We start from the raw sequence: 27,908 nt of genomic DNA on the forward strand, positions 1-27,908 counted from the left end.
CGTCCCTTTACAAAGGCAACCGGTGTCTTCAAATTTATGATACCATCTGCGAATGTTGTTATCACTTGGAGGATCACAACCGAACTTAATGCGGAACGCATGTTGCACAGTAACTACAGATTCTGTCTTTGCAAACTGCAAAACACAAAAAGCTTTCTGTTCACTAGTCGCCATCTTTGCTACTACCGCTGTCTAGCGGATTGCGGCGAAACCATTGCACGTACATGCGCACTGGTGCCAACAAACAAAACTGAGTTGCTCTTTCATTTGACATATAATGTATAACTGTAAGTTTAACGTATTCAATATTATAAGGCGTTAAAACTCCGATATTCATTTGTAAACACCCTGTATTGTAAAGGCGGAACATTTGACCATAGCTTTTAAGTATGCCTGGTCCATTGTTAATTAGCTTCCAGCTTCTTCCAGGAGCTTCCTTATTGTGAGGAGTCGAAAGATGTGGTGGTGCAATTCATAAGCACAGCAGTTTTTCTCGCTGCTGACTCCATCAACATTGTCACTGCCGTGCTGGCATTATCGCTCTCGTTGACATTACTGTGCTCCATCAGCCGTTAAACACTCAGCTTTCATTGTCACAATGCTCCCTCCTTAAAGCTGCTCATGCCGAGTCCTTAAGGTGCCATAAGGTGCAAACTGGTCTGCGTGGACGCGACTGTAGAATCCTGTAGACTTCATTCGTTAATCCTGGTGATATGGTGTAGGGACCTTCCCAAGGCACCTGCAGCTTCAGCAACTTTCCCTTCGTCCGTACAGGTCGGTACAGCTAAACTTAGTCACCTTCCTGGAATCGTGCCAAATTCTCCAGCAGGTCACGCCGGACCTCCATCTAGCTCCCTTGAGGTGTCGTCAGGCATACTCATGGATGTCATTCAGTTGCTCCACTAATGCCCACGCTTAGTATGTTGCGAGGTGTTCTAGCTCTGGGACCATCTCGAACATTAAATCACAAGGCAGATGTAGCTCTTTTCCGTACATCATGTCGGCAGATGCCATGCCAGTTGTCTTAAGAGACCATCAGGAAGAAGGGCATTCTCTCATCCCAGTCCCTCTGTTGTGCCAACACCACCTTCCTCAGATGCTCCTCGGCGGTCTTCATGGAGAGATGTCGTTCTTTTCTCTGAACACCAAGCTGCAGGAGAACTTCCTTCATCAGTGTCAATTCAAAGTTCCCGCCTTGGTCACTGTGCAGCTCCCTTGGGATACCAAAGTGACTGAAAAAGTTCTCCATCAGGGCACTGTCCACTGCCACTACTGAAGCTACCTGATTAGGGATGGCAAAGGCTTGAGGCCATTTGGCAAAATAGTCCATGACTAGAAGAAAGTAGCAATTTCCGTGATTCTATTCGGTAAATGGTCTGTGATATCAGTGGCTATCCTCTTGAAGGGTGTTTGAACATTGTGATACAGCATCTAGTCCCTACTTCGGTTACGAGTGATCTCCGTACAGGCTAAGAAGGCCCTTGCAGGGGCGGAAGGTAAAGGCTTCCACTATCCGTAACCTCGGCTTGGTAGGGAGAGTTGTTAGCTCTATGCCCGGCCGCTTTTGCTCCCGAGGAAATAACCTGGTACTCATTTTTGGTGTAGGTGAGTGAACATCTGGGCCGTATGCACCTCCGGAAGTGGAAATCATGTTTCTTTTTTTTTCTTTCTGGCGAGGAACTGAACCCACATCCTCCCGAGTGAACCAAGCACGCCTTTACTGCCTCAGCCAGGCAGCTCCGTGGATATCAGGGTCAAGGCTTTCAGCATCGGTGTCACACATTTGGCCACATATTTCGACATCCGTACTCAGGTGCACCCAGCAGTAGCATTGCAGGACCCAATCCATGGTTTTATTGACCCAAAGATGACCTGCCATGAAGCCTCCATGATGCTGATGCACCACTTCCATCCTTTTGTCATTGGCTGACTCTCGTATATGCATCAACAGACTGTTGTTAGTCTTTAAGGACGTCCACTGAGCCCAATATGCCTTGTACATTGGGCTACACTCAACGATGTCCTCCTATGCTGGTCGCTGTTCCAGCTAGACTTTTCGCAGAATCTGTCCAACATTTTCCACAACCTGTTCCCTTCTTAGAGCAGCGCAATCCAAGCTTTCCACAGTCACAACTCTCACGACTCCGATGTCCACTACACGAACCAGCTCTCAACCTTCGGACAGTGGGTGCACTTCTCGGGACACAGTCTTCTGAACAGAGCATCAGCGTTGCACAGATCTGCGATGTCGCACTGGAAATTTGTACCAACACACAGCTTCATACTGGCACAAGCGTCCTGACTGGGTAAAACCCACATTTGGTAGCTGTCAGTCTGAGTTCCACTTCTGACGGTATTTGAAGAGTTTAAAGGTATCTGAGTACCGGGGAATTGACTCATCTATCAAAATCAACTTCCCAACAACGTCATGCCCCGTTGATTGTAATGGAACATCACCTTAAATTTTGCATGTGCCCGCTATCTCTTGGGATCTGCGTGATTCACGGGAGCTGTATCCTGGAGTAAGACCCGCTATCTGCATCGGTCTGCCATCTAGCGGCATTCTCCGTACTCAACTTGTTCTCATGATCTACGACCTCCGTGGATATCTATGTACACCGACCGGTCTTTGTTTTGATTATCGTGGTCTTTGTTGAAGGTTGTTGACTAAAAGGATTCGATCTCATCGCTGCTGGTGAAAAAGGATATTGAAAACTAGTAAAGAAGAAGCTGGAGTCATGGTGTTCGACACTGGATAAATCCCTCGCCAACCGGCGAGAGCCAAAATGTCTGCATTTCCTTTTGTTTTCTTTATTATATGTTCGGCGAGACTGTGAGTATTGATAACCCTAAAGTCTTGATCTGGGGCCTGGATTCATCTCAAGAAATGCATGCTAACTGAAAGATCGAATTGTTTTGGTCCTTCGAAGCGGGAAAATTCTAAATTATATTGTGCATGATCTTTCTATAACCAAGGATTTACATTTGAATATGTTTCGACATGATGTTACACTTCGTAATAACGATATAATTTAAGTTATTGGGGTTTTCTTTAATGTAAAATGTTGGCTATGTTTACGCCTATTAATCAATTCAAAACGAGTTATGTTGTACTTTTCATCTTAAAATTCAAATGAGATGTAACTGCTAAAAACTAATGTTACTCATTGACTGTGGCATCTAAATAGTATTTATCAAGCATTATATTATGGGTGGGTTAATTCTTATTGTTTTCGATTTTTGTGTAAGTTACCAGTTCATTATGGAAAAAGGTTAGTTAGTGAGAAGAAAACGGTTCATTTGACTTCCTCGGTTGTTACTGGGCAGCCATTTGCTTGGGTCATGTGACCCGGTTTCCATGACTGCACTTGTAAACATAACTGTGATGGGAGCTCTCTGTTACGAGCTAACTGCTGACTCTCGTTGTCTGTCGTGAGTATTATTTGGGGTTGTCAAGGATATGATGTTGATTGATTTGGACGATTGTGAAGACTGCTGAGTCAACCGCGGGATCCGTGTTTAGAGTTTAATGTTTATTTCCTTCCACGTTTCGTTCTTGCTAATTCTTAATTTGTGAATTAATTCAATTTCTCTGTTTGCCCTTGATGGAACTTATTCTGAGGAGATATTGCTTGGAGTTTACTCTTCTATAACCAGTCATTGTCTCATAAGGAACCGTTTTCTCCTCTCGTGTTGCAGTCAAGTTTTACCTTTCGCTGCATTAATTTACTGTAATTTATTAGCTGTAGTTCTGGGATCCCAAGGTCTGTTTAAGGGTTTTCTTTACCTTTTATCTTTTTTTTAAAAACGAGATCTCGCCGCATTTTATCTTTAATTTTTTCAAAAGAATTATTTTAATGAAAGACTTAAACATTGCTTTTCCAATTAAATTCAGTATTTCCTTCAAATCGTTGTTTTATTTTAGTCAGTAGTAACTTATTTTACTTAGTTGTAATTTGTTGGTTCTTAATCCACCTGACCTCGGTGGGCCCTAGTAATCTTCCACGTGTTGCTACGACCTTCTATTGGGTATTTCCCTGTTCTCACTGCCCTGGGTCGTGCAAATACTATCGTGCTACACCTCCTGAAAGTACGCGACACACTTCTCGTTACCGTATCACCTGTCAGTAGTTCTTCCTTCCTTGCATTGCCAGCACGATTCCCCTAGAACAACGGCGTCGTGCTGGTGGTAACAAACGGATCTCCGGGTACCCTTCATCTCCAAAGTCTCGTACCCGCACCGATGACGTCAAAGTTGCTATCGTCTTCACCGCTTCCATCCTCAGGGCGATGGTAAGAGTGTCCTTTACGCAATGCTTCCCCTCAAGCATCAGGTGCTGCCGGATCTCTGCATTGTGAAGCCTGTTGGCGAAGGTGTAGGCAGCCTTCCGCTGCATATACTCCGGTGGTAAGCCGCCTAATGTCTTGTGATCAACCACTCCTCTTCCATGGCGAATTCCTGCAGTGATTCGTGTGCGCTTTGTATCTTCTGCAGTTGCATTCCGTAGGCAGCTGTTAGCTAGTGGTTCCTGGAGCGACCTCACAATCTCTTCAGGCGCTGTGTAACATATTCGTCCATACAGCCCAGCAAGCAGTCCAGGGTTCGATTCCCGGCAGGGTCAGTGTTTTTTACTCCACTGGTTAATTCCTTGGTTCGAAGGCTGGGTGTTCGTGCCATCTTCATCATTAGAATTCATCATAGGTAGGATATGTCATTGTAATTGCCAGGAGATCACAGCGATAGACTGCTGCCAAATATATTGTTGCTCGCTTAGCACCACCCAGGGGTCACGTGTAGCTTATATATATATATATATATATATGATCTTCCTGAAGTTACATCACGGAAATTCTGCTACGCTGATGATATATCATTAGCTGTGCAACACAAAGAACTGGAGAGAACTGAAGAGATGTTAACAAGGGATTTGTCCAGTTTGGAAACTTACTTCAGGAACTGGAGACTTAAGCCCAACATCAATAAAACGGAGGTGTCTTGTTTCCATTTAAACAATCACTTAGCAAATACTAAATTGAATGTAAGTTTCTGTGGCAGGATACTTTACCACAACTGGAACCCAAAATATCTTGGAGTAACCTTGGATCGAACACTATCCTACAAGCAACATCTGCTGGGCTCTGCACAGAAACTGAAAACACGTAACAACATCATTCATAAGCTTTGTGGAACTACCTGGGGTTCTTCGGCAAGCGTTTTACGGACTTCAGCTTTAGGCTTGGTGTATTAAAGTGCCGAGTACTGTGCTCCAGTATGGATGAACAGTCATCACACAAGACTCATTGATACTGAATTGATTTCCACTAGGCGCATAATAACTGGCACAATTCAATCTACACCAACTCATTGGCTCCCGCTTCTATATGGAATAATGTCATCTGATTTACGCAGATCCACCGCTCTCATCAAGGAATTCAATAAAATCTTAAGGAACCCCGATCTACCTGTACATGAAGATCTACGAACTATCAACCAAAACAGATTACGTTCACGCCATCCAAATTTACGTAACGCCTTAGACATGGTTGCTAGAGGCTACAACCCAACTACAGAGTGGAAAAGACGGTGGGAAGCAGCAACGGAGATGCACCTGCACAGTATGTTCTCGAATGCCAAACCTCCAAGTGGATTCCAACTACCACGTAAAACACGGTCTGCTCTGAACAGAATAAGAACAGGCCATGGTAGATGTAGAGACATATTGTTTAAATGGAACAAGTTGCCGACACCTGCGTGTGACTGTGGAGCTGCACGACAAACCATACATCATATTGTCAGAGAGTGTGAAACGCGGGCATACGCAGGCAGCAAAGTGGATTTTCTGATGGCAACTCCAGAAGCAATACAGTGGATCAATGGTCTTGGCATTCAGTTGTAAGGAGCCTTTTCTTGTTCATTGTGTTCTTGTTATGTAAATATGTATATAATTTATTTTTGAACTCAACTTGATTGTATGGGCCATACGCTAAATAAATAAATCATAGGTAGGGCAGCACTATCTTCGCAGATGCGCAGGTCGTCTATAAAAGGCCATCTCGAAAAATTTGCACCAGGCCATCTTCCTCAAGTCACGAACACCGGGCTCCGCAATCTTAGGAATTGCGTGGAACTGTTTATCCATTTCGTTCATTTCTTGAATCAAGTCTCAAACAGTGGACTCAATCTGAGGTATGGCCTTAATCGATTTATAGATCATTTCACTTATTTCCTGTACAATACTGCCGCAAGTTATGTGTGTATAACTGAAAGCAATTTTCATGCGCTATAGGCTAGTTTATGCATTTAGGTTTATATAGCTTATGTGTTATAGATTAGGTGATGTTTATCACTTGTAAATAATATTTCATGTGTTCCAAATTGTTCAAAAAGCGTCTAGTTGTATGTGTGCTGACTCAAGTAAATAATCCTTAGGCAATACATCCTAATGATGAGCTTGTTTCAAGAGAATTCTATTTTATTTATTTTTTAAGAGCTTACCAAGGATTTCTGGATGTAACGGTAGAACCTTCCAGATATCTTGTATTAATACTATCTTGGTAAAAACCAGAATTATTCAGAATTATAACCAGGATAATGAGTGTTGAGTCTAGTTGAAGTCAGTCAGTTGTAGTTCAATGAGCGAGTTGGACCCAGTAATATTGATAGTGAGAAAGTTGTAGTATTTCAGTTGCGATGTTTGTGTGTTGGACGTTAGCGTGTGAGCGCAACGAAACGAGCTTTATATCGATATCGCTCAACGGATCAATTGCCAACTGAGAATTATTGTATACATATTTCTATTTGTTATATGCGTATTTAGTGGAAATATATATGAATAGTCATCAATCGTAATGATTTTTATTTCTACATCGTTGCACCTAGGTTAATGTCGCTTTTTAATCTAACCTCATGAGCGTGCATCTCCTCCTCTAACTTGTACTGTCCAGCCTTATATGTTCGTTCAACTCGGCCTTAATATCGTCCTGGCTAGCCTTAAGTTCATACTGATAGGAATTAAACTGTTACTTTAGTTCATTCTGACTGGAATTTTCATCCTGACTAGCTTTAAACTCAACCGTAAGTTCGTCCTGATTAGCTTTAACATCTCACTGAGCTTATCTTCAAATGCCTGGAAGCCAGACTCCATCTTAACTGATTACTCCAAAAATGCCCTAGTACTGAAACGCATAACCGATTAAATTCATTTCTGGCAAGAGTTGTGGCGGGTTATCAGGATCCATTGTAACATCAATAAATTTGCTCATTTTATCTTCAACTTCTGAAAATGAGAGGACTTTACTCAGCTCAGAGGATGACAGGTTGTTGAACACATATACGTTGGAAGGCTATGTTTCGCAAAAAGTAATAACAACGGTCAGTAGCAGCTGTTACTGAGAAAGATGGCCTGCACCAGACAGCAATACATTGGTATGAAAGTGTGATAATAAAGACTCACCCATCACTGGACCACATAAGACCAGGAGATCCCGGTTTGCTAGATCGAGTGAATACTTCCACTTTCTCTGCCACCATGAAGCTGGAGTAGAAACCAACCCCAAACTGGCCTATGATGGTGGATATATCCCCACTGCCTCCTTGATTTTTGAGCTGCTCCAAGAAGGCCTGAAAAAATAGAGGTTGCACAATGGAATATGAACCCTGCACGGTCTACAACTTGCATTTATAAGGGTTTCAAATAATGGTTCTCCAGAGGCGTGCTGCAAACTAAACACAAAACAATTTGTAGTAAAAATGAATAACATTTATATGAAATACCGGAGGTTTATTTAGAAAATATATTAGTAATGTTTGTTAAAAACACAAGATGAAATGTAATTCAAAGTGCAGTAGTCAAAAAAATATCTTCGTGTTTATACTTAAAATGACTGGACGACCTGCTTCGGATGATGAATATTTTTTTCATAAAACTCTACCTTAATGTTCAGAGAAAAAAGTGCCTCGCCCCTTCAGTCTTCACTCTGATAGTCGTTTTCAAGGCTGGAGTGAACAGATTAAATGTCACTTCTGGCACGAGTTGTGCGGATTATCAGGATCCTTTGTAACATCAATAAATGTGCTCATTTTATCTTCAACTTCTGAAAATGAGAGGACTTTACTCAGCTCAGTGGATGACAGGTTGTTGAACACATATACGCAACCGGAAACACCAACACTGACCAAGACAAACTAAGACGCAACCAGGGCAAGTACGAAGAGGGGATTTGCACACAGACTGAATGGGAAGTCATGAAGACGAACACAGAAAAACAGGATGAGTTACAGGTGCAAGAAAAAGAAGAAGCGCTAGTGGTATAATTAGGACTACAAGAAAGCAGTAGAGAACAGGAGAAAGGCCTGGAGAGAGCAGAGCAGCAAGAAAAACCCAGAAAAACGGGAGGTCTGTGTAGAAGCGAGGAAGGGAGTAGACAGAACAATAAGATAGACAAGAAGACAGAGGATGAAGCAGGAACTGGATGAGATCGAGAAAAACTTCGGGAAGCACAATCCCAAAGACTTCTTCGGAAAGTTAAAAAAGAGACTAGCAGGTTACAAGGGCAGAGAACTGTTCATAAAACAGGACAAAGGGTAAGCAAAAGACTACAGAGGAATATCACTACTAGAGGTCGACTAAAAGATGATGTCGAGGCTGCTCCTGAAAAGAGTAGAACAGCTAGAAAGCACAGTAGGAGATTATCATGCGTGTTTTAGGAAAGTACGAGGGTATACAGAGCAGAGCTTTACTCTGAAACAACTAATATTACACAGGACTTTGAAGAACAGAATATGGTAATGACCTACGTGGACTTCAAGAAGGCATACGACTCCATAGACAGACAGACGCTGGGGAGGATCCTGAAGAACAGAGGACTGCCACACAAGAATTTATAAATGAAAGACCTACTCAAAGTTTCAGATGTAGGATTCACAAATAATGGGAGAAAGGTTTGTTTTTTTTCCACAGCGAGCGATTGTTAATAGATTCTTCAGTGAAGTCACTGTCGATAGGAATACCAAAGATGGATTGTTCCTTCATGCGTCATATCCGATTAAAATGTGAATATATTTCTATAAGAATGGAGGGGTTTAAGCCGGGAGAGCCCCCTCTTTCTATATCATTGCTGAACGAAGTTATCGGACAATGGAGGTCAGCAAACGACAAGATACACGTGGGGGACAAGAAGAAAAAGAGAGCACAGGTGGACTTCCTAGATTTGCGGACGACATAGCTATAGTGAGCGAGACGGAAGAAATTAAGAAACAACTCGATAACATGAGCAGACGCATAGGACTACAAATCACCTATGAATAGGCAAAGAATATGACCACTACCTAGGATTGGAAAACACAAGCAGGCGCCGTGCATAAGGCAGACAAATTTAAGTACCTTGGAGAATATGTAACAGGAGGGGACAGGAGCAGCGAGGGGAGAAAACACAGGATCTACCTTGCGACTAAAGAATTGTACAATAAAAAAATACATCAACGGATGCGAAGATCGGGCACTACAAGGCAACAGTGAGGAACGCAGTACTGTAAGCGGTAGAGACGATGACACTAGGAGTTGGAGAAAGAAGAGAGAAAAATCGTGAGGAAGATACTGGGACCAATAAGAAGAGGTGGGAACGAAGATCAAGGGACGGCGTGTACTGAAACATGAGAATAATCTCAGAAGAAATAAGACTCAAACGAACAAGATTTGCTGGACATGTGTTCAGGATGGACATGGAGAGAATGGCCAGAAAAGTATGGGAGACAACGGGTAGGACGAGAGGAGAGACGGGAAGTAAATGGATTATCGAACTCCGGAAGGACTGGACAGAGACTGGGATCAAGGTAAGACAGAGAACTGGAGAAAGAAATATACGCAAACCAATATGAGAGAGCTTAATGATAGAGAAAGGGTACAGAAAGATGCTAGGGAGACAAGAGGATACTGAAAATCTCAGCTGAAGAATGGGAGAGAGAGGATGAAGAGGTTCTGGGAGGAGAAGAAGAAAACCCAAACCAGATAAAGCTACCCGTGGTCATACAGAGGCCGTAACGAATGAAGAATAAAAAGTGCACCGAGCGAGTTGGCCGTCCGGTTAGAGTCGCATAGCTGTGGGCTTGGATTCGGGAGATAGTCAGTCCGAATCCCATTGTTAGCAGCCCTCAAAATGGTTTTCCGTGGTTTCCCATTTTCACACCAGGCAAATGCTGGGGCTGTGCGTTAATTAATGCCACGGTCGCTTCCTTCCCAATCCGAGTCCTTTCCTATCCGAACATTGCCAGAAGACCTATCTGTATCGGTGCGACGTAAAGCATTTTTTTTTAAATGAGAAAAAGTGGCTTGAGCTCTGGCCGACTTAGACCTACATGAGAAATACGAAGAATCAATCAATCATTAGTGATCTGTATTTAGGGCAGTCGCCCAGGTGGCAGATTCCCTATCTGTTGTTTCCTAGCCTTTTCTTAAACGATTGCAAAGAAATTGGAAAGTTATTGAACATCTCGCTTGGTAAGTTATTCCAATCCCTAACGCCCCTTCCTATAAACGAATATCTGCCCCAATTTGTCCTCTTGAATTCCAACTTTATCTTCATATTGTGATCTTCCCTACTTTTAAAGACACCACTCAAATTTATTCGTCTACTGATGTCATTCCACGCCATCTCTCCACTGACAGCTCGGAACATACCGCTTAGTCAAGCAGCTGGTCTCCTTTCTCCCAAGTCTCCCCAGCCCAAACTTCGCAACATTTTTTTTTTAACGCTACTCTTTTGACGGAAATCACCCAGAAGAAATCGAGCTGCTTTTCTTTGCATTTTTTTTTTCCAGTTCTTGAATCAAGTGATCCTGGTGAGGGTCCCATACACTGGAACCATGCACTAGTTGGGGTATTATCAGAGACTTATATGCCCTTTCCTGTACATCCTTACTACAACCCCTAAATACCCTCATAACCATGTGCAGAAATCTGTGCCCTATATTTACAATCATATGTATGTGATTACCCCAATGAAGATCTTTCCTTATATTAACACCTAGGTACCTACAAGGATCCCCAAAAGGAACTTTCACCAAATCAACGCAGTAATTAAAACTGAGACGACTTTTCCTATTTGTGAAACTCACAACCTGACTTTTAATCCCGTTTATCATTACTGTCCATTTTATTGTCCATTTCACAACATTATCGAGGTCTTTTTGCACGGTAACTTATTTATTACTCTGTATAGAATAAAATAATCTGCAAACAGCCTTATCTCTGATTCCACTTCTTTGCACATATCATTGATATATATATATATATATATAAGAAGACATAAAGGTCCAATAATACTGCCTTGAGGAATTCCCCTCTTAATTATTACAAGGTCAGAAAAAGCTTCGCCTACTCTAATTCTCTGAGTTCTATTTTCTATAAATATAGTCACCCACTCATTTTTGCCAGTAGTCTCCCATGATCTACCCTATCAAATGCCTTAGATAGGTCAATCGCGATACAGTCCATTTGACTTCCTGAATCCAGGATATCTGCTATATCTTGCTGGAATCCTACAAGTTGAGCTTCAGTGGAACAACCTTTCCTAAACCCAAACTGCCTTCTGTCAAACCAGTTATTAATTCCACAAACATGTCTAATATAATCAGGAAGAATGCTTTCCCAAAGCTTACATGCAATGCATGTTAAACTGACTAGCCTGTAATTTTCAACTTTATGTCTATCACCCTTCCCTTTACACACAGGGGATACTATAGCACCTCCCAGTTCATTTGGTATAGCTCCTTCATGCAAACAATAATCAAATAAGTACTTCGGAAAAGGTACTATAACCCAACCCATTGTCTTCACTATATCTCCCCCTGTGGATGGTGGCGGTAGAATAACACCCACGGTATCCTCTGCCTGTCGTAAGAGGCGACTAAAAGGAGCCCCAGGGGCTCTGAACTTTGGAGCGTGGATTGGCGACCACGGGGCCCTTAGCTGAGTCCTGGCATTGCTTCCACTTACTTGTGCCAGGCTCCTCACTTTCATCTATCCTATCCGACCTCTCTTGGTCAACTCTTGTTCTTTTCCGACCCCGACGCTATTAGGTTTGCGAGGGCTAGGGAGTCTTTCATTTTCACGCCCTTCGTGGCCCTTGTCTTCCTTTGACCGATATCTTCATTTTTCGAAGTGTCGGATCCCTTCTATTTTTCCCTCTGATTAGCGTTATGTAGAGGATGGTTGCCTAGTTGTACTTCCTCTTAAAAGAATAATCACCACCACTCTTCACTATATCCCCCAAAACCTTATAAATTCAAGCTGCTTGCTTGCTTGCTTGCTTGCTTGCTTGCTTGCTTGATTGATTGATTGATTGATTGATTGATTGATTGATTGATTGATTGATTGAAGAAATGGTTTGACCCCACTTTTAAATACAGGAATATAGAAATTTTAAGTAAATCAGGACACACTCCAAACTCTAAACACTTATTACAAATAAGAGCTAGAGGATTAGAAATCAAATGTATTATTCTTTTGATAATGTAATTAGATAACCAATAACAATCCATACTCTCAGAGTTTGATCATTTACATTCCTCAGACTAACATGGAACTTCTTACTGATTTCTCTTTCTCTCAATTTTTTTCTTCGGGCGAATAGCCCTGTGGAACGAGTAGAAATTCGATAAATAAATATGGCATTGAAAGCATGTCTCCAAAGAAGAATGAAACGGTGAAGCAAGGCGTGTACGCTACTAAAAAAATATTATGATAAAAACTGCGAAATACTTATGAACCGATGAGGGGACTCATGTTGTGAAGGTTTTCTAGAACAGACTCTGCTGAAGAACACAACGGCGATTATGTTGAAGTTGAACTGAATATATTCTTGTAGTATACTATCTCTGTTCCATACTATAAAATTTTTATAATACCATGTGAATAACATACACTAGTAATGCTTATATACAAGAAAATAATTGTGTCAGTATATCTTGTGTAATAAGGTACTGTATAGTAAATAGATACAAGATATTCAGTACTTTATTTAGCCTCTCAACCGTTAATACAAGGTGCAAGTTACAAATAGAGTATTGTGGAGGCGCTTAGTTAATCTATAAAATCTGGATCGACTTTTATACAACGGAGGCCATGATGAATAGCACATGGACAAACACTAACCAAGACCTGCGACACTTTGTTAACTCGATGGCGGTACATGGACTCCGCCATAAGCTGTGTAATACCGAGTACTTCCATGACCCAGACGAATCCTGCGTATGTAAATTATGCGGTGTACAATGCAACCGATACCATGTACTAACTTGTACAAATCGTAGATCTTCAATTGTGAATTATGCCAGTTTGTTCTCAACTCTATGCACAATTTGTGTGCTGTATCTTCAATTATTATTATTATTATTATTATTATTATTATTATTATTATTATTATTATTATTATTATTATTATTATTCTTTCTTTCTTCGTTTCGGCCTGCTGTGGACCACGCTATTTCAACCGTTTGCATCCTTGAGCTTTAATTCTTCCCCAGTACTCACGCATTCTCGTTCTGTGAGCCTCCTTCCTTTCATCAGTCCACTTCTTGCCTGTTTTCAACTTTGGCCTTTCTTGGAACCTCTTGTATCCCTGGAGCTTTTTCTGGAGAGGAGCACGTTTCTGGATGTCTTCGAGTGTGATTCCTATTTCTTGAAGGTCTTTTTCAACTTCGATAAACCAGGGTCCCTTGGTTTTCTTGTTAAGAAAGTAGGAAAAGATCCTATTAGTCTGTCTCTGTGTGCTCATGCGTGCTATATGGCCATAAAAATTAATCCTCCTTTTCCGAATCGTGTCCGTTATCCTCTCCATATGCTGGTACAGATTGCTGTTGTGTCGTCTCCTGTACTCACCATTTTCTTTGATTGGTCCAAGAATCTTTCTCAGGATTTTTCTTTCTTTAGCTTCTAGCTTCTCCATCAGACCTTTTCTGTTCATTGCAAGGCATTTTGCTGCGTACAGTGCTTCCGGGCGTACAACCGAACAATAATGCCTAAGCTTGGCGTTGATGGACACTGATCTTTTGTTGTAGACATTCCTAGTCAGCTGATATGCCACCTCCATCTTGTTGATTCTGCACATGATTGCTTCTTTCTCAGAGTTGTTAGGTACTATCCACTCGCCTAAGTACTTAAACTTTTCCACCTGCTTGATTTTTCCCTGTTCCACAATGAGCTCTCTGGGAGCTGGCTTGATGTTGGTTATAAACTCTGTTTTTTGGAAAGAGATTTGGAGGCCAGCTTTTGCTGCTTGGATTCTCAGTTGGTTAATTTGTTTTTCAGCAGTATCTAGGGAATCAGAAAAGATCGCTAGGTCATCTGCAAAAGCTAGGCAGTATATGATAAGATCATCTTTCTTATATCCTATTCTAAGGCCATTCTCAACCTCTTCCTTGCACATCTCCTTGCGCCATTCCCGAATGATTTTCTCCAGAGCGCAGTTGGAGAGAAGCGGTGATAGTCCATCCCATGTCTAACACCAGTCTTGATTTCAAAGACGTTCGAAATTTCTCCCCTGAATTTCACCCTGGACGTAGTGCTGGTTAAGGTCTGTTGAATGATAGCTCTCGTTTTGTTGTCTAAGCCCATTTCCTTCAGAATGCGGAGGAGTGTGTGTCGGTCTATGGAGTCGTAGGCTTTTTGGAAGTCAACAAAAGTAACTACAAATTTCTTATTCCTGGATTTTAGGTACGACAGAACAGACTTAAGGTTCATGATCTGCTCTGCACAAGATCGTCCTTTTCTAAAGCCTCCTTGGTATTCACCCAACTGTGAATCAAGTTGCTCTTCTGCCCGAGTTTGAAGGGCTTTGAAGAGAATTTTGTATGTTACTGCGAGAAGGGAGATGCCGCGATAGTTGTTTACATCTGTTTTGTCAATTATTATTATTATTATTATTATTATTATTATTATTATTATTATTATTATTATTATTATTATTATTATTATTATTATTATTATTTTGTTATGTCCGACTAAGGAGTGTGTTTGAAATTTAGCGCACTGTTTCTTCTTTTCTTCCCGTTATACAGTATCTTCATTCGTCCACAGAGTTCCTTTTTGCGCCGAACCCACTATCTTGGGAACAGGACAAGAAGAGACTGACTGTAACTGAGGTAGGCACAATTCAAGACTTCGCGATGCAACAATGAGCAGGCTGAGGTACGAGAAGAAGTGTCAATCGATCTCTAAATTCTCTATCAAGCGTGGCGCACTGAGCCATAGGTCGCTAATTTACTCCTGCATTTACCCAGGGCTGTTCTGGTTTTATAGCTATCTCTCCCATAACCCATAAGGCGAGACAAAAAAACGTCGCATGTTGTAATAGTTGCGTTTAAATCAATGTAGAACCAAACATCCAAGAATTGTAGAGTCAAAACAATCGAAGCAGATTGAGTAAACATCACGAAACATAGGTTTCGTATAGTTTCGTATTCCTGTTTTTACTTTCTTTTACAAGGTCTATGCATCGGAATGTGTTTTCTTTCACCTGACTCTGAAGGACGGTATCTTGTTCATTTGTGATTACTGAAGGCCATTTATTTTTTATTCAATTATTTTCTTGTAACTGTACGTTATTTACGGATGTATAATCAATATAATTTCAGTTGTTAAATATGTTTATAAACAAGTCTCTCTTCTTCATCTCTTTCCACAAGAAAATTGAATTTATCTATTATTTATATGCATTCTTAATTATTTCGAGGGGGGAATTATTCATGCAATAATGATGCTTATTATCATAGTATTTCTGCAATTCCAAAATGTGAGATCTGTTTAAATATAAAGGAGCATATTGTTTTAAATTTTACATACGGAATATTTTAGCGGCTCGAATACAACGGACACAATTCATTATTTAAAATATCATACTCTTTATATTAGTAAATCTTGTAAGTTGTTATATGTCAAAAGAAAATCTATATAAATATAAAATAACTTGTCCTGACTGACTGACTGACTTGACTGATTCATCATCGCCGAGCCAAAACTAAAGGACATAGAAAAATGAAATTTTGGGGATACATTCATATTAACATGTAGGTGCTCGCTAAGGGAGGATTTTTGGATATTCCGTCGCTAAGGGGGTGAAAAGGAGGGTTAATTTTTAAAATGAGGATATCTATATCTCAAAAACTTAAAGGTTTAGAGTAATAAAAATTGGTATTTGGAATCTCCTCTAAAAATAAAGAAATACGTACTTTTTGTTTTCGGAAAATCCCATCAAGGGAGGGGGTGAAAAGGGGGGTGGAAGGGTATGAACACCTTTTATGAGGAGACATATATCTCAAAAACTGAAGATGTTACAGTCATGAAAATTTAAATTTGGAACCTCCTTTAGAAATAACGAAACACGTATTTTTTTGTTTTTGGTAAATCCAAATAATAGTGGGTGAAAAGGGGGGGGTGAATTTTTAAAATGATTGTATCTATATCCCGAAACTTTAAAAGTTTACAGACGTAGAAATTGGTATTTAGAATCTCCTTTAAAAATAAAGAAACACGTATTTTTTGTTTTCGGAAAATCCCAAAAGGAGGGGTGAAAAGGAGTGAAAAATGGGTTGAATGCCTTTAATGTGGATACATATATCTCAGAAACTGAACATATTACAGACCTGAAAAACGGTATTTGGGATCTCCTTTAAAAATAAAGAAACATGTATTTTTTGTTTTTGGAAAATCCAAATAGTGGGGGGGGGGGGGTGAAAGGAGGGGGTGTATTTAAAAAAATAGTGTATCTATATCTCAAAACTTTAAAAGTTTGCAGATGTAAAAAATTGATAGAATCTCCTTTAAAAATAAAAGAACACGTATTTTTTTGTTTTCTGTACCTACATCCCAATATGAGGGGTGAAAAGTGTGAATAAGTGGTTGAATGTCTTTCATGGGGATACTTATATCTCAGAAACTGAAGATATTACAGACCTAACAATTAGTATATAGGATCTCCTTTAAAAATACAGAAACATTATTTTTTGTTTTTGGAAAATCAATTAATGGGGGTTAAACACAAGTGACAAACTGGGGTGAATTTTTAGAAAGACTACATTTATAGTATATCTCAAAAACATAAAATGTTACAGACGTAAAAACTGGTATTTGGAATCACCTGTTAATGTAAAGAAACCGGTATTCTCGGAAAATCCAATGAAGGGATGGGGGAGGTGAAAAAATTGAAAAATTAATTGAATTAATTGTATAAGGATACTTACATCTAATAAAAACTAAAGTTGTTACAGACGTGAAAATTGGTATTTAGATCTTCTTTAAAAATAAAACGACGCGTTTTTTTTGGGGGGGGGGAACCATCTTCGGGGGCGGGTGTGAAAAGGAGTTGAATTCGTTTCATGAGGACACATATCTCAAAAACTGAAGATAATCGGTATTTAGAACATCCTTTACTATTAAAGAAACAAATATTTTTTGCCGGAAAATTCACTTAAAGTTGGGGGGGGGGGGGGGAGCGGGGGTGAAAGTAAGTGAAAAAATTAATTATTTTTATGGGAATAGTTATATCTCAAAACTGAAGGTAACACACGTGAACATTGGTATTTGGAATCTCCTTTAAACATAAAGAAACACGCCTTCTTTTTTTTTGGAGGGGGGAAGGGGTAAATCAACTTAACCGCGGTGGAGTGGAAAAGGAGGTGAGATCAATTGATTTTAATGTTCATAATGTACTTATCAGCAGCCTTCGTGGCTCAGGCGGCAGCGCGCCGGCCTCCCACCGCTGGGTTCCACGGTTCAAATCCCGGTCTCTCCATGTGATATTTGTGCAGGACAAAGCGGAGGCGGGACAGGTTTTTCTCCAGGTACTCCGGTTTTCCCCGCCATCATTCATTTCAGCAACACTCTCCAATATCATTTCATTTCATTTGTCATTCATTAATCATTGCCCCAGAGGAGTGCGACAGGCTTCGGCAGCCGGCACAATTCCTATCCTCACCGCTAGCTGGGGGCTTATTCATTCCATTCCTAACCCGGTTGAATGACTGGAAACAGGCTGTGGATTTTCAATGTACATATTCTTATCATAAGCCGATCATTTTTAATCCTACCTGGGTTCGTTTTCCAGAGCCATCTTTTCCTTTGGAGAACCACCTTAGATTACAGTAGATTCTCCTGGCATATAAATAAAAATTTAAACACATTTGAAATAAACAATAGGAATGAGATTGGCCGTGCAATTGTTCATCTCTATAATAAGGTCAATAATGCACGGAAGTATGTCATTCGTATCGCCAGAAATCCTGCGCACTTGCCTACGAGCGACAATGATGCTGGTCATACTGCCATCAATGGCAATGGCAGCAGATGTAATTTACCGCCAAGAAGCGGTCTTGCATCTTGCTGTGGGGTCCAGAACAATAATAATAATAATAATAATAATAATAATAATAATAATAATAATAATAATAATAATCCCCTGTGAGGATTTGCCGGTTACCTCCATCGGGCGCGTCCCATTGGAATTGGGGAAGCTCGCTGGCTCTGCCGCCAGCAGAGTCAGAGGGTAGTAGGGAAATAAAATACCACCGTGAAAAAAAAACTGGTCCCTTGCCAGGGTTACGGCGAAGACTGGTAAATGACCAGAAGCCAGAAAACATCTTGAGGCAACCTCTAGGGCTAACAACCCTAGTTGTAAAAGGATGGGTACCCGTCCACAGCAAAGTCAAGGCAAAAAGCATGATGGCACAACATTTCAAGAAACATACCCCAGGGGGTAAATCTTCGGATAAATCACTCGTCGTGAACGCCACGGCGCACGAGTCTCGTTCGGATTCTGGGGGAGACTCGACATCATGCAAGAGACGAGTCGGAGCGTCTCGGTGTACCCCGAAGAGTCAAAAACTCAGGCCAAAATCTAAAACCTTTCTAGCAACTTTCAACATAAATTCACTTACACAAACTGGCAAGCTGAAAACCCTCGCCAAAGCTCTTCACAAAAATCAGATATCCATAATCGCCCTACAGGAAACAAGGTACCCAGATGAAGAGAAGGCTACCGATTTTTCAAGAGCAAAGCGCAAAGAGGAATCCTCAATGGAGCTGTGATGCTTGGAACCGCGTTTGCTGTTAGAACCAAGATCCTTAAATCGGTTGCAAATTTCGAACCTGTGAATGACAGATTGTCTATACTCACAATTAAATGCGCGAACAAAACCTACGCCCTAGTTAATGCACATGCTCCTACAAACGATAAGAACAAGTCTGATCCAGACGAAGTTGATAATTTCTGGGACTTACTGGATGAAAAATTAAACAAAATCCCCAAACACCATGTCAAGCTTCTTTTAGGTGACTTCAATGCCCAACTAGGTCGTGAACAGAAGTACAAGAAAGTTATAGAAAATTACCCTGCTCACAAAAGAACCAATCCCAACGGCAAAAGACTGGTGTACATTTGCCAAAATCACAACCTGCAGGTCATGTCGACCAACTTTCGCCATCTACCCAGAAAGAAAATAACTTGGCGTTCTCCCGTCCAAGCTCTCGGAGAGTTCCAAATTGATCATGTTGCAATCTCCAGGAGAAACAGCCCTGAGATTATGAATGTTAAGGTAAAGAAAGGCATCAATGTGGCCTCAGATCATTATATGTCTCTTATCAAATTCAAACCAATTCCCGCAAACACAAGGAAGACAACCAAACAGATCACACGCTTCGACAATGATAAACTTCGGCAAAGGGTCGAGGAGTTCCAGGAGAAGGCTAGGCCAAATTACTGTGACTTTAACAACGCCAAAAGTCTCCTTGTTGAGGCCGCCAAAGACGTTGCAGAAATCAAGAGAAGCAAAAAGCATGCCTGTTGGAATAGTACCTGCGAATCAGTCCTCCAAGAAAGACTCAATGCGTGGAAACAGTACTACTCTACGAAATTAGAAAATGATTGGGAAACCTACAAAACCCACCGTGCCCAAGCAGCTAGGGTGTTCAGAACTGAGAAACGTAAATACGAAAAATCTCTCACTGAAAAGATAGAACAAAACTTTAGGAAGAATGAAAGCAGAGAGTACTACAGAGCCTTCAAACGCAAACTCACTGGCTATAAACCACCATCTCTATGCTTTGAGCGAAAGCACGGCACACTGGCGACGTCAAATGAAGAAAATTGCAGCATTCTGGCAGATTACTTCAAAAATTTACTTACTTGCTCTAAACCGCAAAGCGCCATTGAGACCAAGGAACCCTTACTCAGGTACCCAGATTCCAGACCACCCGACAGAGACGAAATCAAGCGCCACACTGCCCGTCTCAAAAATAACAAAGCGCCGGGGGAAGACTCAGTAGTAGCAGAACTATGGAAATATGCCCCAGAGGAATCACTTGATATCTTGCAAAAGCAAATAGAAGAAATTTGGAACAAGGAGACCCTACCCGAAGATTGGAAAATAGCTTTGATCCATCCATTACACAAAAAAGGCAGCATGAAGAACATCAACAACTACAGAGGGATATCTTTGCTACCCGTGAATTACAAAATTCTATCACCTGCCATCCTGGAGCGTTTGGAAGCATAAGTCGAACATCAAATAGGTGAATACCAAGGAGGGTTCAGAAAAGGTCGCTCAACAGCTGAACAGATCCAAAATCTCAAAACGATCATCAGATATTGTACGCTAAGGTCCAAGCAGTATGTGTCTGTCTTTGTGGACTTTAAGAAAGCGTACGACTCCATTGACCGGGAAGTCCTGCTAAACATCTTAAATGAATTTGGAGTTGATTTGAAACTGCTGGCATTAATTAGATCCACCCTGACCGATACAAAATCCAAGGTGAAGTTTCACGGATGTCTCTCGCATTCCTTTGACATCAAAACAGGAGTCCGACAAGGCGATGGGCTATCCCCGATACTCTTCAACTGTGTTCTTGAAAAGGTCGTCAGAACCTGGCGGGTGAGGTTACAGGAAACCAACTTCAGTCCATTGAGAATAGGAACCAAATGCAAGGGGATCGCAACAGACTGCTTAGCATTTGCCGATGATATTGCTGTTCTCTCAAACGACATAGAAACCGCTAGAGCTCAAGTTGAAATTTTAAAGGAAATTGCCGAACAAACTGGTTTGCATATATCGTTTGAGAAAACAGAAGTAATGACTAACATCAAAGAGGCTCCACCAAAACTCCATACAAAATACGGGGACATCACCCGAGTAGACAAATTCAAATACCTGGGTGAGATCATCATGAAAAATGGATTGGACAAAGAAGCACTTCAGGAGCGAGTACGCAAACTGGAAATAGCCTACCAAACATCCCGGACAATCTACAACAAAAAATGCCTTTCCCAGAACACCAAGATACGTCACTATGAAACAGTTCTGAAGCCAGTAGTTCTATATGCAGCCGAAACCCTGTCTCTAAATGCCAACAAAGGACTCCTTGAAGAACTGGAGAAAAGAGAACGCAAAATTGTGAGAGGAATCTTGGGATCAAAGTACAAAAATGGAATCCATCAAAAGAGATCCAACAAGGAAGTCTACAGCAAAATAGAGAAAATTACCGACACAATCAGAAAAAGACGGGCACGATTTTACGGTCATCTGAAAAGAATGGACGGAAGAAAGTTAACTAAAGAAATCTTTCACTTTTTTTATTCAAACCCCAAAACCACAATTCCCTGGTTTAGAAATACCAAAGAAGACCTGCAAATGTTACATATCTCAGCTGAAGACGCCCTTAACAGAGATCTTTTCCGCAAGAAAATATTGACGAACGGGCTAAACCGAGACGAGCAACCGAAGAGAAGACACGGTGCCCCTTGAACAGAGGAGCGTAAGCAGGCCCACTCACAAAGAATGAGGGAAATTTGGGCTCTAAAGAAGGCCAAGTTCAGTGTCAAATGCAACAAGACTTAACTTGGTCCTTGATGGCCCCAGCGAATTATATATATATATATATATATAATACCTAAATTCAACTAATTTCACCCACCCTAATAATAATAATAATAATAATAATAATAATAATAATTTATTCAATTAGTTTTCAAGTCCATGTTCCAATGATTCTACGCATTTATATAGCCTACACACTTTTTGCACACCATTTACGGCACCAGGACCGCCTCCATCTGGTCCATCATTCTTTGTAAGTCCTCCGTCCACAACTCGTTATCCAAGCTGCCTCGTCTGAAGTCGATTAGCACACTCCCACAGTTCTTTTTAGTACGATGGTCTGTAGGTAGGCCTGTAGCTGTTTGCTCACTTCCAATTCGTCCATGTGCTTCTTGAACAAGTTGGTAACTAGCCCGTCCCACGTTATTACCACAGGGACCATCGTCACCTTGGCTCCATTGTACATAAGTGAGAGTTCGTTGGCTAGCATCTCGTACTTTTTTCCTTTAGTGGTTTCAGTCTGTTTTAGGATATTTTTGTTTGTGATTCCAACTTTAATTAACAGGATTTCATTCTTTACAAGGTCATGTATCATCAGATCCGGTTTGTTGTGTTCAATGCGAAGCTCAGTCTGTATGATGACGTCTGACTTTATTATAATCCGCTGATTGGATATGACATTTTCCACTTTATAGTTCTTTAATTTCTTAGAATTATTCAGCCCATACTTTTTTGTGAACATGAAATGCAAGCATCTGACAACGTCATTGCGGCGTTTCTTGTAGTCCAAATTAAGCATTCGTCCACAATGTGTTGCCAGATGGTCTAGTGTCTTATTGCCCTGGTTGCAGTGTGGGCACCTCTGGAATATACTCCCATGACTAAAGATGATGTTTCTGTCTTGTATCTTACAGAATATTCCTTCTTCCTGTGGAGATATATTCCCCCTCATTAGCCATAACGATGACTGTTTTACGTCTACAAATTTCTCCTGTTGTTCACGGAACAATGTGGAATGCATTGACTTAATCATGATTCGATTCATTCGCATCTCTTTTTTGTTCCTGCTTAACTACTTTTACCGTTACATCGTTTCCGTCCTCAATTAGGTACTTTCGTTTCAGATGTTCTTCAATCAATCCCAGATGGGTTGCATTTCTTCTTTCACTTTCTGCGATAAACTTCGTCCTTGTGTTTGTTGACAAATATTTACATAGTTCAAGTAAAATCAATTCGGCCTTCTCAGAAACATTTTGTAGTTCTCTTCCTAACTCATGTCTTTTCAGGTACAGTCGTTCCATATTACCTGCTGTTCTGACGATATTCTGCTCTCTCAAGATTCCTCTCACCTTCAGATCAATGTTATTAAATTCTTCGTGCTCGTACGGATTCAGGCCAATATAATAGTTAATAGTTGACAACGCATACTCATTTATTGCTCCAAACAGGTTTCTCGCCTTCAACTTTGTTTGGCATACATTTGTTTCCCGTGATTCGATCTTCTTGGCTATGATAACTTTATTCTCGGGTTTAATTACTTTCCTCGAGTCTTCTATTATTCCTAGGAATTTGTATCCTTCCACGTCATTTATCTTCTCTCCAAAGATATCGTTCGAATTGATATTGTTCGCTGACTTTTGCTGATTGATTGTAAAACCCATGTTGTTGAGACATTGATTCGTCCACTGGCTCAGCTCGTTCAATGTCTGCGCATCTTTGGCGAACAATTTGATGTCATCGATGAAAATGAGGTGGTTGCACTCAATTCTTCCATGTCCATCTGCTTGGATCTTCTCGCAGTTCTTATTTAAGATTCTGCTTAACGATTCCATAGCAATTACGAACAACTTGGGTGATAGAGCATCCCCTTGTAATATTCCTCTATTTATTTTCACGTCACCGACCACTTTATTTCCACATATTAATGTTGTTCTCTGTTTGTCAAGTGTTCTACTGACAAATTTAATGATGTTTTCTGGCATATGTATCTTCCGTAGGCATTCAATCAGATATTCATGTGACAACGATTCATATGCTTTCTGAATGTCCACCCAAGCAGTACACAATTTATTATTGTACTTTTCGTTTATGGTTTTGCTTATAAGTGCTTGTTCCTTAGCGCCTTGACATCGGTTGCGTGTTCCCATTTGATTACTTGAGATAATATTGTTCACGTCACAGAAATCATTGACTATTACCGCGAACACTTTGCTGATTAATTTGAATAAATTCGAAAGGCATGTAATTGGCCTCAGGAGCTGCGGTATGTTTGCATTCGGGACTTTTGGAATCAAATATGTTATCCCAGCATAAAGCTCTTCATCGATCAAGTCTAGGTTTTGAATTATTTCGTAGATTAGTTGTTCTAACCTCTCATGTAATGCATACATCCTCTTAATAAAGTAATTATATACAAAATCAGGCCCTGTTGCTTTCCATTTCGCTAGGTACTTTATACACCTGGATATGACCTATTTTGTCTTTTCTCTATCCATGTCTACCTCCACTTCCGCTGGACTTAGTTCTTGGGTCAGTTGTTCATAATCTTGTCTTTCATCATATTTCCAAATTGTAGTCCAAAAGCGTTTGGTTTCTTCAAGATTAATATCTTCACTTACTGTAAATCTATCGCCTTCAAGGTCACGATAGGTCTTCCTATTAAACTCAAACTTTCGGTCTGTGTTCCTAGATGCTATACGATTTTCAGCTATCACTATCTTCTTCTTATAAATAGCTATTTTCTCAAGAATCATATCACGCATCTTCGTGTTTGAATGAATTCGATTTTCTCTACACAGTCTAATCAATTCTTTACTTGCTCTTTCATTTGGGCGGTGGGCATCAATTATTTCCAATTTTCTATTCAATTTGTTGATCTTGGCTTCGATAGAGCTTTTCCAGCCAGATACCTTCTTTTCTTTAGTTGTCACCATCTCATACGTCTGTTGTCATGCATACAATACATCATTCATTTCGGCGATCGTGGTTATTTGCTGTTCTACTCGTTGCGATTTTATGATTACATTCATCATTTCGATTATTTTTTGATTTATTTCCTGGCTAAATATTTTCTTAGTTCTTGTTTTTGCCTCTTTCTTCTTACAATATTCATCAATATTTGTCAATAACGTTCGTTTCACTTTGACGAACAAGTCCGTGTTCTTCACCACAGATGGCATTTGTATTGCATTATTTTCTTTGATGTTATCCGTTTCACATGCATTAATATTCTGACTCTTGTGTCTGAATCGATTGTATAAATTCCTGACATCAATTTGACGAGCTCCTTGGTCAAAGCGTTGTTGAAACTCTTTGGTTATTTTCGGCCACCAACCTCGGGGCATCTTGCTAAACCGTGCATCAATCATCTGCTGCAATCTTTCGATCCATTTTACTTTGTCGCATTCTTTAATCTCATTGACTAATGTTACAAATACAAGCTCCTTGTTTTGTGCTTCTGCCGCCTCGACCATGTTTGGGTCATCTTCCCCTTCTCCCTCACCCTGTTGCACAGCTGTAGACAGGGTTATTTGGTCGGTATCTCGCGAGACATCGTTTGATTCTTTCAGTTTATTCGATGATTCAATGCTCGGAGTAACCATTTGATTTTGATCACGCGTGTTTGTGTTAGTAGATGTTTCCATTTATCACCAGAACATTACGCGAACGACGCACATTAGCGCTAGGTGTATAACTGCGCTCTAGTGTTGTTTCCTCACAACTCAAGGGATAGTTTCACAAACTTATTACTCCAATACGCCTTTAGCGGTGATCTTGTGAACTACTTATTACGTTTCGATGTTGTCTAAGCTTCGATCCTAACTTTTATTCGTTTAGGTTAAGTACCTTCATGCTACCATAGTTCGTGATTCTTAACGACACTAAATACTTCACACAGACTCACCTTTATTGTCCGTTGATCAGCGTTTGCTTCTTACACTCTTCACAACTAATACAGTCTGTATTGTGCAATATTGCCTTTATAAGTACCAATTCACTATCACTCGCAAACGATACGTCCTGACACACAGCCGCCATCATTGAATAATAATAATAATAATAATAATAATAATAATAATAATAATGTTCTGGACCGTCGTCAAAATGTGCGGACCGCGCCGGAAACGGGTCCTGGACGGGTAATGACTTCGAATGCAGTCCAGCCGCGGGTTCAGTACCGCCAAGGCACCCAAGACGACATCACCCCAGATGTCCTCAAGGATTTGATCCACATTAAAAATGCTTATAGGAAAAGATGGCAGAGATTTGGGGACCCAACTGACCAGGTGGAATACCTGGACCTAGGCCGAGAAGTACGAAATCGATTGCTGAAGAGAAAAAAAAATGAAAATGGGAGGAACGTTGCCGTAATCTCTCAGAAAACGAGTCAGATCGCGAATATCGGCGAGTTACATATAAAACGATAAGCATTCAATTATAAATTTCAGTATAATACCGTAGCGAAGCACTGGTATCGTGCTAGTATTCTAAATAAATGAGAGAGAAGAGTTGATGAAGTCTGAGAACTAAGGCAGCCTTTATCCACCTCCTGTAATGGTTGGTGGCTCTCCAGAGACAGCTGATATAGGATGAGGACCTTATTCTCCATAAAGTGCACTATCTTGGTCACAAACCCTGTTTACGATCGGCTCACCCCCGTGGGGAGCAGCCAGACTGCCCTCACTCACAGAAGAAACAAAATTTGAACAACCAGAGACGGTTAACACATAACAGACCGTTAGTTCATGTAGTAGTGACACGCGCTGATGTTACAACTCTTTACTGAGAAGAAACATTTTACTTTCAACCGCTCCTGTGCTAATGTATTTCTCTTAACGGTAAGTGCCGAACTTTTATGGGGGTACAGCAGTTGCGCTCGAGCCCCGTACAGTTAACACATTAGCTACGCTCGGACTATTTCGTTGTAAACACGTCAACTGCGCTCAGAGCACATTTATCCCCAACAACCAAAACTTCATAGCAACTGATGCATTATTTTGCGCTTCAAATATAGTTTATTACTTCTCCAAGTCTAGTTCCATCGCTAAATGGTTAGCGAGCTGGCCTTTGGTGCAAAGGATCCCGGGTTTGATTCCCTCTCCCACCAAATTCTGCCACTAACCTGACCGATAGGGCTCCTCCAGGTGAGCCTATGAGGTTAAGTTAGGTTAGGTTATGACGGCATGATGATGTCAAAAATGCTGCGCCAGGAGAAAACGAGCAGTGGCGAACATGAAATTTGGCGTACAACCGCTCTTACGCGTAATTTGATAAACTTTTTGTTTTCTTTTCTTCTTTTAATACTGGCATTCTGTCTGTAAAATCACGCAGCCAACTATGTGTGTTTATTAAATTAGGAAGGGCGAGGTGCAACATCTTCACGCATGAGGCTTGCCATGGCATTATGACTACTTAGTGATGGTAGGCCAGAGTATAGGAAATTGGGTAGGAGAAGGCTAGTTTATACAGATACTAGAGCAAGAGAATGAATCACTAAATCACTATGCTAAATTGGCTTCACTTAAAAATTTGGCTATTGCTTGTCACAGTTGCTTAACAACGACGAAACAGACGTGGGAATAGGAACGTTCTGTTTTATAAGGGATTGATATATTGATATAAATCGGTTACTTGTGATTCGTATTTAGTACATCCTAAAATTGTATGATTGAGATCTGCTTTTTGGTCGGGATCAGAGGGTCAATTTGGGGAGTCTACAACATTGACTATGAACAAATGGCTGATTAAGATGCATGTCAAAATTTCACTCTGATAACTCAGGTGGAATGTCGGCGAGTAAGAGAAGATTGAACCACGGTTTCTGCGGGATGTATCTCCAGATAGCGGCGTAATGTTTGCCATTACAGAGCTGCGTTGCTGTCCAGTGATTTGACCATTCTCTATAAACCTGTTTCTCGATGTGATGTTGGAAGTCCGTATACGGACGGGCTTGGAACTCGCCTTCTGTGACGCTCTACCATCTTCGCCAGTTGGTCTACACCAGAGATGCTCAGCTGGGCGCCCGTTGAGGCTAACCCAGTGCGGC

At 40.8% G+C, this 27,908-nt stretch overlaps 1 protein-coding gene across 1 annotated transcript in view; it reads right to left on the reverse strand.

The window, feature by feature from the left end:
* Trap1 (TNF receptor associated protein 1) overlaps positions 1–27,908 on the reverse strand; it is a 550,461-nt gene that overhangs the window by 124,212 nt on the left and 398,341 nt on the right. The window contains exon 6 of the mRNA XM_067144122.2: positions 7,455–7,621. Within this exon, the coding sequence (XP_067000223.1) occupies positions 7,455–7,621 (167 nt within the window). The remainder of the gene's footprint in view (positions 1–7,454; positions 7,622–27,908) is intronic.

Source organism: Anabrus simplex, chromosome 3, assembly GCF_040414725.1.
Source record: "Anabrus simplex isolate iqAnaSimp1 chromosome 3, ASM4041472v1, whole genome shotgun sequence".
In the NCBI taxonomy this organism is placed as follows: Eukaryota; Metazoa; Arthropoda; class Insecta; order Orthoptera; family Tettigoniidae; genus Anabrus; species Anabrus simplex.